Here is a 12,425-nt window from a genome sequence, read left to right as displayed (position 1 = left end):
ATCTGACGCCCTTGAAAAGGCATAATCTGTAAGTGTGGCAAAACGGTTTATTGTTGCAACTTATTAGTACCTTGTTCAGCAAAATAATGAGTTTCTTGTGTGTTTAGCGAGTTTGTTACATTACTAGCACAAGCTAGCTGTTAGCCCTTTGTTTAGCCTGCTAACATGAAGCATACCAGCATGTGGTGTTAGCTGTATCTCCTGACATCTCTGTATCTCTTGATTGTGTAGTGACTGTTTACATAAGTCAACAATATTTAATGTAATCTTTGTGTATTTGTATGGAGAGTGAATACACTGTATTCTGTTTCTGTTATTACAGTTTTACAAAAAGGAAAATAAGGATCAGTAAAGCTCTGAAGAATGCCACGCGGTCTCCTGAGTGTTTACTGAAGCCATTTAATGTTTAGCTCACTGCATAAGCTGGATAGAGACATTCAGCTGAGGGCAGAAGACCAGGTCTTTCTTGGAAATGAGATTTTTAATCTAAATGAGATTTTTTTAACCTGGATAAATAAAGGACTAAATTTATTTATCCAGAAATAAAAAAATAAAAAAAAGTATTCAAATGTTTAGCAAAACATTGTGGTTGGAAATAATTAGTAACTTGCATTCAAAGTAATATTTACACTTCTTTTCAAATGCAGTTTTATTTCTGTTAATTTCTGTCAAAGAAACACAGTATGCAGAGTATATCATAGCACAGAAATGGCAGTGATGTTTTTAACTCTCATATCTACTAGAAAATTTAAGTACATAATAACAAAATTAATCAGTATTTTAACTGCTTTTTCTCAATGTGACAAACAAATGGAAGTGCAATTAGCCAGCAGGTGGCACCACAGCATTGCTTCAGTTGTCCTGCTTCTGTGGCAGAACAGCATGTGTGCAACATGCAACAAGTGCCTTTAAAAAACATACTCAACAACTCGATGAAATAGGGATGAATTAGAAGTTTTGATGCAACAGTTTTAAAGAAAACAGTCAGAGAAAAGGTCAAGGGTGTTGGACAGCATGGGGTTTGTAAAGTCAATAATAATTTTTTAATTTAATGGAAATGCAAATTCAATTTGGACTATTAATTATATATATATATTTATATATGTATATATGTGTGTATATATATATAGATAGATAGATAGATAGATAGATAGATAGATATGTATATATATTGTATTGTATACACTGTAATGTAGGCAAAGTTGCCTCCATTTTTATAATTTGTTATTAATATTTTGTACATTTGTACATTTCAAGGACTCTTGTGTTTTTGGAGTGTATTTATTTATGTATCTGTATTATATTATACAAACACATTAAAAGTGAATGTCTGTCCAAAAAATGCACTCAGTTTACTTCTTACTCACTATGATCATCATTCATTATCCTCCCAGTTATTAAGGTTAGGATATGTATTTTTTTTATTCCAATCCACTCTTCTCTTGCAGAATTTAAATAACCTTTATCAGATTTGACGGTTTTGTTACAGACTTTTCAGAAAAGTGTTTTGCTTTTCTTTCACACATGTGGGATTAAATTGTGTCAAAATGTACAAAACAGTGATGTCATGTTTTGTGACGAGGACCCAGGCACAGAGAGACTTGATGAATTTAAGAATCTTATGATTTAAGAAAGAAATTTGCAGACTTGCACAGAGATGGTAAAATTATTATGACTGATAATGGAGACGAGGACAACAGACGACAGGGAGGAACAGGGGTTTAAATGCACCAAGGAGACAGTCACAGGGAACTCGGGACAACTGGAGACATTTAGGGATGCAGGGACTGACAGAGACCGGGAAGAAGTCTCTTCGTGACATTTATCTTGCCTGGCTGGGCAGCTCTCTGGGTGCTCAGCACCTCCAAAGCTCTGATCCTGGAGTCTCCCCTGCCATGACGTCAGTGACGTAGTTAAACTACAGAAATGTATTTGCGCAATGTCATTAGAAACATCCGGTCTACAAGCGATGCTGATAAGATGATGCATATACTTATTACTTTTAAGCTAAATGATTGTAATTCATTAGGTCACTCTAAAAGCCCTGAATAGCCCTCAGTTGATGAAGAAAGCTACAGTGAGATAAAGAGGTTCCAAATTGAGAGACTTGAGAAATGGCGATCACAGCAGTGATTACAATGAAATGTTTCTCCCACTGAAAACCTCTTTGAGAATCATCTCTCTTGGAAGTCTGAAGAACATCACCAGAGCATTATTTGGTCAGATTACAAGATGTTTTTTTCAGAACAGACAGAGTGGAGTGACCCTGGGCAGACATGATAGTAATGTCTGGCCAGACATGAGTGCAAAACATGTGGAGTAAACAATCTAGAGATATTCCTGCATGATAATGATTAAAAAATGCTTTCAATGTCAAACAAGAGTTTGGGAATAAAGTTTGACACCGCTGACCTGAACAAGTATGTTGCCTGATTTGAATCCCACAGAACACCTGAGGGAAATTTGAAGAGAAACGTGGGGAACAAAAAGTAAGACACAAAACAAAACCCTGCAGCAAGCACAGATAAAAAACATGTTGTTTCAAAAATATTGCATGTTTTGTCAGAGCCAAAGAGGCCTGATTCAGTCATTGACAAATACAGATGCACGTATTCATGCCAGCACTGTCCTGCTCACCAGAAAAGTTCCATTTTCACTGATGTGGAAATCTTACAGCCAAATCTGCTAAGCAGATCTGATTGTTGGTTTGATCGACTGACTGTGACTATATGTTAGAGGCTGTGAAACATTCTTATTAAACTATTTTAGAATAAGTTACATTTTGGGAGCAAAAGCAGCAACAGCTACATTTGTGATTTTTGTGTTTTGTTTCCTTAAAAACTAAATCTAGACAGTGAAAGAATGAATTAGTTACACTGACTTATAACTATCAGAGGCAATTATTAATTATTAATTTTAGGTGAAAGTTCGACACTTTGGTATCTGGAGGGATGTTTGCATGCTTTCCATATTTTTCTGTAAATGCTTTCGCAGTAAATCTTTATTAAGAGACACGCGGGTGGGGTGAATGCGTTTCTCAGGTGTTCAGAGTGAAAAGCGTAGGTCACGGTGCTCTGACGTTTACGTCATTCCACAACTGGTCCGACCGGTCGAGGAGCGACTCGCTGGCACGTCTCAGATGAAACTCATCCGACAGGCGTGTGCATAAAGACAGATCCGCAGCTCAGCAGCCAGACGCGAAGTTCTCGGCCGACATCCACCATGGTTCCCCTCTTGTTTGTGGCCGTTGTACTTCTGGGAGCATACGTCCTCCTCACACAGACTCTCTTCAAAAGGGCCAAATGCAAAGGAAACGCCGCGATGTCAGGGAAGACCGTCATCATCACAGGTGAGACCGGCATCAAGCGCAGTTTGTACCAAACAGACCGACTGCTAACGACACCAGCATCAAAAATGACGAGGTGTAGAAAGTGTGCCTACAAACAGCTGCTGTGTGTGCAGCTCGCAGCGTTCAGCGGATTTTCCTTTCATAGGTTTCTTTACTTCCTCTTACGAGGCGATAAGGATGTTGGTGTTTGATTATGATAGCGACAGTGAGTAAAGGTACATAACAAGTTTTGTTAAATCTGCAGATGATGAGCAAAAGAAAAGAAGCCGTTAAATGTATGTTTCCTTCAATATTGCCACGAAAAAGAGGCTTCGAGTACGACGGACTTTCGACGGTACCGACCTACATGTAGATCGGCTTTCAGGAAAAACCTCGTCAAAAATAAGTGAACAGTAAATATGACATTTAAGCCGATTCAGCAGTTATTTCTAAATTCAAGTAAAAATCAGTTTAACACTTGCATCTCTAAACTGGGTTTGTACAGAGAGGGAATTCTCATCTAAACCTGAGCGTCGTCCTCCTCTCTCTTCCCTCTGAGGTCGGGGCCAGTTTTTATGCCACAAATCTGTGCCGATAGCAAAATCGGGATTTGCACAAATGTGATTGCTGCAATGAAAGAATTAAAGATGCGTTTTTCTTTGTTTTTGTGCTTTTTACTTTGGACGGGAGTGAAGTTTACAACAAAGGTGGAAGTGAAAATCTAGAATTCTTGTTTGCAATTTAGACAGGTTTCTACTAGCCTTCAGATAACACCACATTAAACACTTGCATGGATGATAGTTCTTGTTTGTGATGGTTTGGGTAGATGTTGCTTATTCTTTTCCTGCTCTTACTGTAGGAGGAAATACGGGCATTGGTAAAGCCACGGCTTTGCATCTGGCCAGGAAAGGAGCCAGAGTGATCCTGGCCTGCCGAAACAGGAACAAAGCTGCAGCTGCCATTGCAGAAATAGAAACGGTGAGAAGAACACACTGATGCATTGGCCACAATTTCCTCATGCTGTATGAAAGTTAATCCAAAGTTTCTCAGAAAGGAGCACTGACATTTAAAACAATAACTTGTGCAGTCGTCAGCAGGGAGTGGAGGCTTGTTACACAACGTCCTATCATGCTGTAACTGGCTGATGTGTGCTTTAGGTAATTAAAGCAGCTGAGAAAAAGAAGACAAGCTAAAGTAGTATGTGGATATGACTGTTTATTTATATTTATTCAGTAAGTACAATATGACAATTTTAAAGGACTGAAGCTGTGAAAGGAGTTAACCTTTTAAAGGAGGAGCTGACAGAGAGCACAAAACGATGCACACAGAACTTTAACGGGATTTACATGATCCTGCTGAAACGAGCTGAAGCGTTCACTTCTTTCATTGATGGTAATGTTTGAGCTGTTGCTTTAAGGAAAAAACAGTAAAAAGGGATTGAAGTGAAACACTGAAGTGCAAGTTAAATGTAACCTTCACTGAATCACAATGATCTTCTTCCAGCAAACGGGAAGTACAGACGTGATCTACGTGCACTTGGACCTAGCCAGTCTGAAGTCTGTCCGCAGCTTCGCCGAAACATTCCTGAAAACGGAGTCCAGGCTGGATTTGCTCATCAACAATGCTGGTACACACACTACTACACAACACCACAATGTCTACTTAGTTGCAAGTACGAGGTCCATACATCCATTTTCATCTAAACCAACCTCTGAGAGCCAGACACCATTAGGAGGAAATTTATTTGTTGAACTTCTCCACTTGGGGTATCAACTAATGATCAAGTCAGAGTGAGCATTCCCGATTTTCCACCTGAGAACTATGGCCTCAGACTTGCTCCTGTTTGTGTTTTCATCACAGCTGTGTGCTGGAGGTTGTTGCTTTATGAAGTTCACAAAACCAGGTCGTTTGTTTAAAAGAAAAAAAAAGATTTGAGAGGCTGAAATCAACAAAACCTTAAGCTTCCACTCAGAGAGGGCCTAGAAATTCTGCCCAAAAAAGTATGAACAGGATGGGTGACAAAGGGCAGCTCTGGAGTCTGAAACTCACCATCAAATGACAACAAAGAGACAGAAGTGACCAGAAGCACAAAATAATCACAATCGACTTTGAAAAGACACCGAATAGCCACAAAGACGTCAAACGGCTATGTTGTGCAAAGCAGCCAGATTGGCCTCAAACACAAATTGATGTAAACCACTTGAGAGACAGACAAGTTTATCACAGTTGCCGTATCTGTCAAAAAGACGTGCAAATACAGTTTTTAATGATGAGCAGCAGCAGTGGTGATTTGTCTGTTCTACGGAGACAGAGAAGAATCTAGAGAAAACAAGCTTCAAGAGATCAAGGAAGTACAAAGATTTCAGAAACCATTGTTCCAATATGTCCCCAGGATTGGTGGCAGACGGGCGGACTGAGGACGGATATGGCATCGAGTTCGGGGTGAACCACTTGGGTCACTTCCTGCTGACCAATCTGCTGTTGGAGAGGATGAAGAAGACAGGGGGAGGACGAGTGATCACGCTGTCCTCCATGGCTCATCGCTGGGGACACATTGACTTTAACGTGAGTTTGCAATAATTTAAAGAGAGCTTGGAGATGTAAAGCCATCCTCACTCTGGAACAAGCCTTTTTCCGTCTTTTGGGACTCTTATTTTTAAAAATGCTCTGCTCTAGTATTTCAGTAGTACGACTGAAGAGGTGATCATAATGACATCACAAGTGATGTTGTTGCACGTCTTTCACCTTCACCTGTCTGAACAGCTTATTAACAAGGTTGTTTTTGTATCTTAAGGCTCTGGTTGCAAACAAAGACCTGGGAACTGGCAGATACAGCTGGCAATTTTTCCATGCGTACTGCAACAGCAAACTGTGCAATGTGCTTTTCACCCATGAGCTTGCCAAGAGGCTGAAAGGAACCGATGTCACATGCTACAGTGTCCACCCAGGTAACACACTGGTTTACCTTTAATCAACACTCATTTTAGGCCATATATTACTGTAATTCAAGCTAAATCAACTGTTACTATCAGCATTTTATCCAAACTGAACACTAAAGGCAGTAAGTATGTGATTGCTCTTTGCCTTCTGCCCTGTAGGTGTTGTCCGGACTGAACTGTCTAGAAATGTCGGCCTGTGGCAGAAGATTTTCATCCAGCCTGTGGCCTGGCTGCTGTTCCTGGACCCAGAGATGGGAGCTCAGACCACACTGCACTGTGCCCTGCAGGAGGGAATCGAACCTCTGAGCGGGAAGTACTTCTCCTGCTGTGAGGCACAGGAAGTGTCCGCTCATGCCCGAGATGACAAGGTGGCCCTGAAATTGTGGGAGGTCAGCGAGAAACTCTGTGGACTGGGATAGATTTATTCACCTCGCTATAAACAGGTTGTCGAGTCCATGAGCGATGAGCTGTCATTCTGTCCTTTTAACAGTATCGGTGATACGGTGCTATATGAACATCTAGAACTGCTGTTCAGCACTTTTTTTTCTGAAATTTAAACATCATTTCTGGTGTTGAATTGGTGTTGTTGCAGTGCCATCAGCAGGATGGAAGCTGGGAATAATCATGTTCACAAGTGTCTTTTTTTTTTTTTTTAATATGGTGTGTTTGTTGGGCGCTGCTGCATATTTGGTATGTTACTGTTCTGTCACCTGTTTGTGAGACAATAGCAACACGTTTTAATAGTTTCGTCATATTTTTTTTTTAAATAATTTTTTATTTTGTATTTTTATGTAAATATTTTTGAGTTCTTTGTACATTGTGTTTATACTGAGGTCCTTACTGAAGTTTGCCTTAATAAAAAATGTCGACTAGAATCTGTCCTCTTGGAATACATACCAACCGTCCCGATTTTTCCGGGAGAATCACAAATTTCAGTGCCCCTCTGAAAAACCATATCCCAGAATTCAAAGCGCTGCTCAGCAAGTTCCAGTTTCCAACAATGGCGGCAGCTAGCTAGTTTTAATGTTACTCTTATTATTCTTTCTGGGTCGCAAAATAAACTTTAAACATATTTCCAGGCGAAAATGTAGCTGTGTAAACCTCAAATATCTGCGCCGACGAGAACGGCAAACCCCCGCGGTTCTTTGCTGCTCAGGTTAAACAGGAAAAGTCACTCAGATAAGCTAAAATGTTAGTGTTTGGCTTTTTTCAGTGTTTTATTTGTTCGTGAGTAAATCTGTTTGGCTGAGATGACTGGATTAAATAAAACTTTATTAAGCCCTCAGGAGGAATAAACGTCAAACAGAAAACTGATTAAACAGAAGCGTGCGATGGTCGAGAGTTTACGCCAGCGTCCGGGTATACTTTAGATAGCAAGGAGCAGACGGCAGAGTTTCACTCCACCGAGAGAGCTCGTGAAGTAATTCTGACAATTTCATAGTCATTCACTTCCAGCCTACCCGGCTTTCAGAGGACCCGCCCACTTAGACCGCGAAGGCCTCAGGTGGACGCAGTCTCTGAATTTGGAGACCCGCGCTGTTTCCAGGCGGACAATAATAACGGTGACATTTAACTTATTTTATCTGTTAAATAAACATTGTAAAAGTTTTTTGTATATATAAAAAAACATCCGTTTGGCTGTCTCCCTGATTCTGAGTTCTCAAGGTTGGAAGTGTGCCTCTTTTCATGGGACCAGAAGTTTGTTTTTCCTTTACCAGCCAGAATGTAAGTCTGGCTGTGACATTTTATTCATTTGTGGCTTAGAGTGGTCACATGTAAATTTCCTTATACACAGTAGATCATGTACAGCACATTACTGTGTGCAATCTTGACTTTGTTATTATACCAGTAACTTGCTGTTTATGGGTGGTGTATTTTTTAGAAAAGATTATTCGGGGTCACCTGTGAAAACAGCAGGTGCATTCTGCTGTCTGATGTACGCGTTCCTCACCTGGCCCATCACCTGACTGACGTCACTCCATGTCTCTCACTTGAGTCATGACCTCGTCCACACATTTGATCTTGTGTTGATGTCATTGTTAGTGTTGTTGTTTTTTTGGGGGGCGGGGCTTCAGGCCCAAAAACCTGTCACATGAGAATCTGTGATCTCAGGTGTTCAGGTGCCAGCTGCTTTTAAGACATCGTGGACGCACAGAAGGCTCTCCTATCTGGCCCTCTGTCTGAGCCTGGGTGGGGTGTCTCTGCAGCTCTGCCTCAGATTTGTGTGTGTGTGATTACTGAATGGCTCAAGGAATGTTTTTGGTGTGTAGCAGCAGAACTGGTTCTTTTGTGTCCGTGTGTGGCATGATATCCAAGTAACTGAGTCATACACCTGCACCTTACTTACACATGTTGTATGCAGAGGACCTCACCTGCACTGTAACCTGGGCTATCACCTCCTTACTGATGTCATTACATCCTGTATAATAAATATAATAACATTGATCCTGTGTTTCAGGCCCCAGTGGGAAACGGACTCTCATCATACCTTCTTCCAAAACAGTTCAGTTACAAGCTGGTAATGTCATCGGTATAGAAACAAGAAGTAGTGCAGAGAGAGAGTTTGTTGGCAACAGCAGAATCATGTCTCATTACACTCCAGGTTTCTCCTTGGGCAGCATTATGCACTCGATGGATATTCTAATAATAAGCCCTGCTTCTTCCCAGCTTGAGCCCCTTTTGCCTTCAGAACCATCTTCATTTATCGTGGCATAGATTCAACCATGTGATGTAAAGATTTGGGTCTACGCTGACATATGTTGCCCCTTTCCACTGTAGCCCAAAGGTGCTCTACTGGATTGAAATCTGGTGACTGTGGAAGTGGCGTGGCAGTGAGTTCACTCTATTCAAATAGAGTGAACTCACTGCCACGTAACCAGTTTGACGGGATCTGATCTTTGTAATATGGTGTGTTTTTCTGCTGGAGGCAGCTGTCAGACGGCAGGTACACTGCAGTGATAAAGAGGTGGACATGGTCAGCACCAACATTCACACCATGCTCAGTAAAATGGAGCAAAGCCTCTGATTCCCTGTTTAAAAGTTCTACTTTTACTAGTTGCTATTTAGTCTTTCTTCACATTTTTAATGGCATAAAAGTTCGAGCTTTTGGCTCAGTGATAATAACAGGTTGAGGCCAAAGCTAAATTTTGATTTAGACAAAAGTCCTGAAATCTGTTATGATCGTTCTTCACAGCGTCGTGGAAACATGTAAAATAATCTAAGTAAAAGCTGAAGTGACAAAGTGTGCACAGCCGCTGTCACAACAACACTAGTGCTACTGGTTGGTGTGATCAAAGCTCACAATCCAGACTCACAAATGTGAAAACACAGCAGGTGTTCGCAGCCTGCAGCCTTGTGATTGCTGAGCAGCTCTGGGAACACTTTGGTGTTGAACTGGTTCTTTGTTTCAGGATTCCTTTCCATCGATGTGACATGATATCAGATCAGCTGTGTCACAGTCCCGCATACTGCAGAGAACATTCTTCACCTGCACTGGAATCTGGGTCATCACCCTTACAATAATAATGGAGGCAGCTACAGGTGTAGCTACAGTTGCCCTGGGGCAGACTGACAGAGGCGAGGCTGCCATATCGCGCCTCTGGCCATCACCAGTAGGCGGGAGGGTAAAGTGTCTTGCCCAAGGACACAACGACCAGGACAGAGAGCCAGGGGATCAAACCGGCGACCTTCCGGTTACAGATACGCTTCCCAACCCCCTGAGCCACGGTCGCCCAATAGATGCTGCAGCATTGCTTTCATGTCACCTGAGTAAAGTTCACTTGACCCTTTTATTAGGACTTGGTGTCCACCTGCTTCCTACTCTCACTGCATATCACAGCGTTGTGTGTGGACATCACAGTCCACAGAGACTCCTGCCTTCATTTCTCAAACTGTCCATCAAGTTATCGTAAACAGATGTTAAAAACCTTCCATTCTCCCCTGAAAAGTCAATCTTCTATTGATCTTTGATGTACATGCAGTCACGTCTTCAGTCTGTGAAGTAAACAAAACTTCTGTGCTGCTCTGATGTCAGCTCATCGCAGATATCTTTATGAGGTCATATGCTCCCAGCACACCACACCCAGACCACGTCATATCTATGCACACCTTCCCATTAAATATCAGTGCAGTTACAGTAAACAGCAGCACTACTGCTTATTTATACACATATATCCTAACAGAGACACTATCTTCCACATGAGGGGGTTTGGCTGAGACTGTCCAGAAACTGTGCCAGGAGATTTTCACCCTGTTGTTCCTCCATCCACAGAGAACCCTTCAGCCCATGGGGCACCCCATGTTGCAGGCAGGACTCAAACCTCTGAGTGGGTGTTACTGTGCAGGAAGTGTGGGCCTGAAACTCGGAGCATGTTGAAGAGCACAGAAACTCTTTTGGACATGTTGTGCTGCTGCCACCTAGTTTCCTAAGCCTGAAATACCAGGAGCCACTTTTATTTTCAATCCAGTTTAATTTAGCGTCTGTGACAAACAGAAATTGAATTTTTGTTTCTTCTTTGTTTAAATGTTTTTGAAAACATGGAAAGGATGTTCTGTCCGACTGCTTTATATATTTACTGTGTTATTTTCTGCTTTTTATTGTAGAGGAAACAGAATATCAGAGTTTCGCATGTATTCACACTGCAGTGCTTGCTTACTGAAACCTGTCTTATTGAAACAGTCACACTAAATCTGTTTTCTTCAGTATTATTCGTGTTCACATCTGTACAGATGCTGTACCAGTTCAGCACCAAGCACAGAAGTCTTCCTTAAAAGCTGCTCTATGTTCGAAGGTGTTTTTGAGTACTTTTTGATGGTTATCACACAGTACTTTGTAAAATGTCTTGACTCTGGCTTCATGTGTGGAACATCATGAGTCAACTTTTATTTTAGTGCTTTATATGCCACAAACTCTCCCACACCCTCCTATTAATTTTTTAACCACATCTTTCAGACTTATTTCATTAATAATTGAAATGAATAGAAATAATTAATCATCACTTGTGACGGAAGTGACGGACAAGGTAAGCGACTCATGTTGTAACTGACGTCAGACGCCGGAGATTTTGGCGGAAAATTAAAGCGAATGGTAGCTTAGAACTGAACAAACTCCTTTGAGCTTCAGTATTACCAAATACACTTATCAATTGTCTTATAACTAACAATATTTGTCTAAATCCTCTCCAACACCCTGGAGTACAACGGGGATAGTTTAGAGGCTCTCCAAGATTACATCGATCAGTGCTTCCAGGATCTCGTGATGAAGAAGACCCAGAGTGCAGCTTCCCCGGCCAAATCTCAGACGCCGAAAAAATGTCGCCTGGCAGATTTCCCCGGCACAACATTGGCAGCCGGCAAAGATATTGCCGACATACGGGAGTCAATCGACAAGCGATTGTCCAGTTTCGATGCAAGGCTGTCCTTGGTGGAGATTCTTCACCAAGATTCTTCACCGGGAATTTGAATCCCTGGAGTTCAGCCAGCAGCAGGTGGAAACGCTTGCTGCTGAAAATGCCACGCTAAGGGAGTCGGTGAAATGTCTCACAGATAATGTTACCCAGCTCAATAGAGAAAATAAAAAAATAAAAGAAACAGTTATCGATCTACAAGCTCGTAGCATGCGTGATAATCTGGTATTTTCTGGTATTCCAGAAGCCGCTGGAGAGGACGCGGAGACCACGGTGAAAAGCTTCATCAAAACCCACCTGAAGCTGCGGTGAAGAACATCGCCTTTGATAGAGTGCATCGCATCGGCCCCATGCGGGCTGCGGCCGGGAGACCACGTCCTATCGTGGCCAAATTCGGCCACTTCAAACAAAAGGAGCAGGTGAAGGGAATTAAAAGGAACGGACTTCAGCGTGAACGACCAGTTCCCCAAAGAGATCATCCAGAAGGGCTCCCGCGCTGTCATTGCCTCGGACCGGCTCTACGTGGACGGACAGCTTTACCGCGACCCCAACATCACTCCGTGGCTGTATTAACTTCACACCAGATAAGAATCCGCTACACCCTTTCCCTATCCACTCACACTAACTTGCATTAACATCTGGTTAACTTACCGGTATCATATCGCATCTTAAGTGTGTTTGCCAGGTCTCTCTTGGAAATGAGATTTTTAATCTAATGAGAAAGAAATGATTTCACCTCTCATCACAGCTTTC

At 41.9% G+C, this 12,425-nt stretch overlaps 1 protein-coding gene across 2 annotated transcripts; it reads left to right on the top strand.

The window, feature by feature from the left end:
* The first annotated feature begins 3,023 nt into the window (after positions 1-3,023).
* Positions 3,024-7,142, top strand: LOC309695009 (dehydrogenase/reductase SDR family member 13-like). 2 transcript variants are annotated; one of them, XM_082515370.1, is made up of 6 exons: positions 3,024-3,349; positions 4,188-4,306; positions 4,832-4,955; positions 5,721-5,893; positions 6,123-6,276; positions 6,427-7,142. In XM_082515370.1, exons 1-6 carry the CDS (start codon positions 3,223-3,225, stop codon positions 6,684-6,686), a joined length of 957 nt encoding a protein of 318 aa, XP_082371496.1. In that variant the 5' UTR covers positions 3,024-3,222; the 3' UTR covers positions 6,687-7,142. The 2 variants fall into 2 exon arrangements, with proteins under 2 accessions (XP_082371496.1, XP_082371497.1); XM_082515371.1 differs by lacking the exon at positions 3,024-3,349 and adding an exon at positions 3,394-3,564.
* Positions 7,143-12,425: the final 5,283 nt, after the last annotated feature.

Source organism: Aulonocara stuartgranti (assembly GCF_965226115.1).
Source record: "Aulonocara stuartgranti genome assembly, chromosome: 19".
Lineage (NCBI taxonomy): Eukaryota > Metazoa > Chordata > Actinopteri > Cichliformes > Cichlidae > Aulonocara > Aulonocara stuartgranti.
Note: the sequence above shows the minus strand (reverse complement) of the source record. Positions and strands in the feature narration are given on the sequence as shown.

Bases quoted from the DNA above. Each gene is read 5' to 3' on its own strand.
- LOC309695009 (XM_082515370.1), top strand. From the start codon at position 3,223: ATGGTTCCCCTCTTGTTTGTGGCCGTTGTACTTCTGGGAGCATACGTC. The intron at 3,350-4,187 runs GTGAGACCGGCA...CTCTTACTGTAG, and splicing joins GAAGACCGTCATCATCACAG to GAGGAAATACGGGCATTGGT. The intron at 4,307-4,831 runs GTGAGAAGAACA...ATCTTCTTCCAG, and splicing joins CCATTGCAGAAATAGAAACG to CAAACGGGAAGTACAGACGT.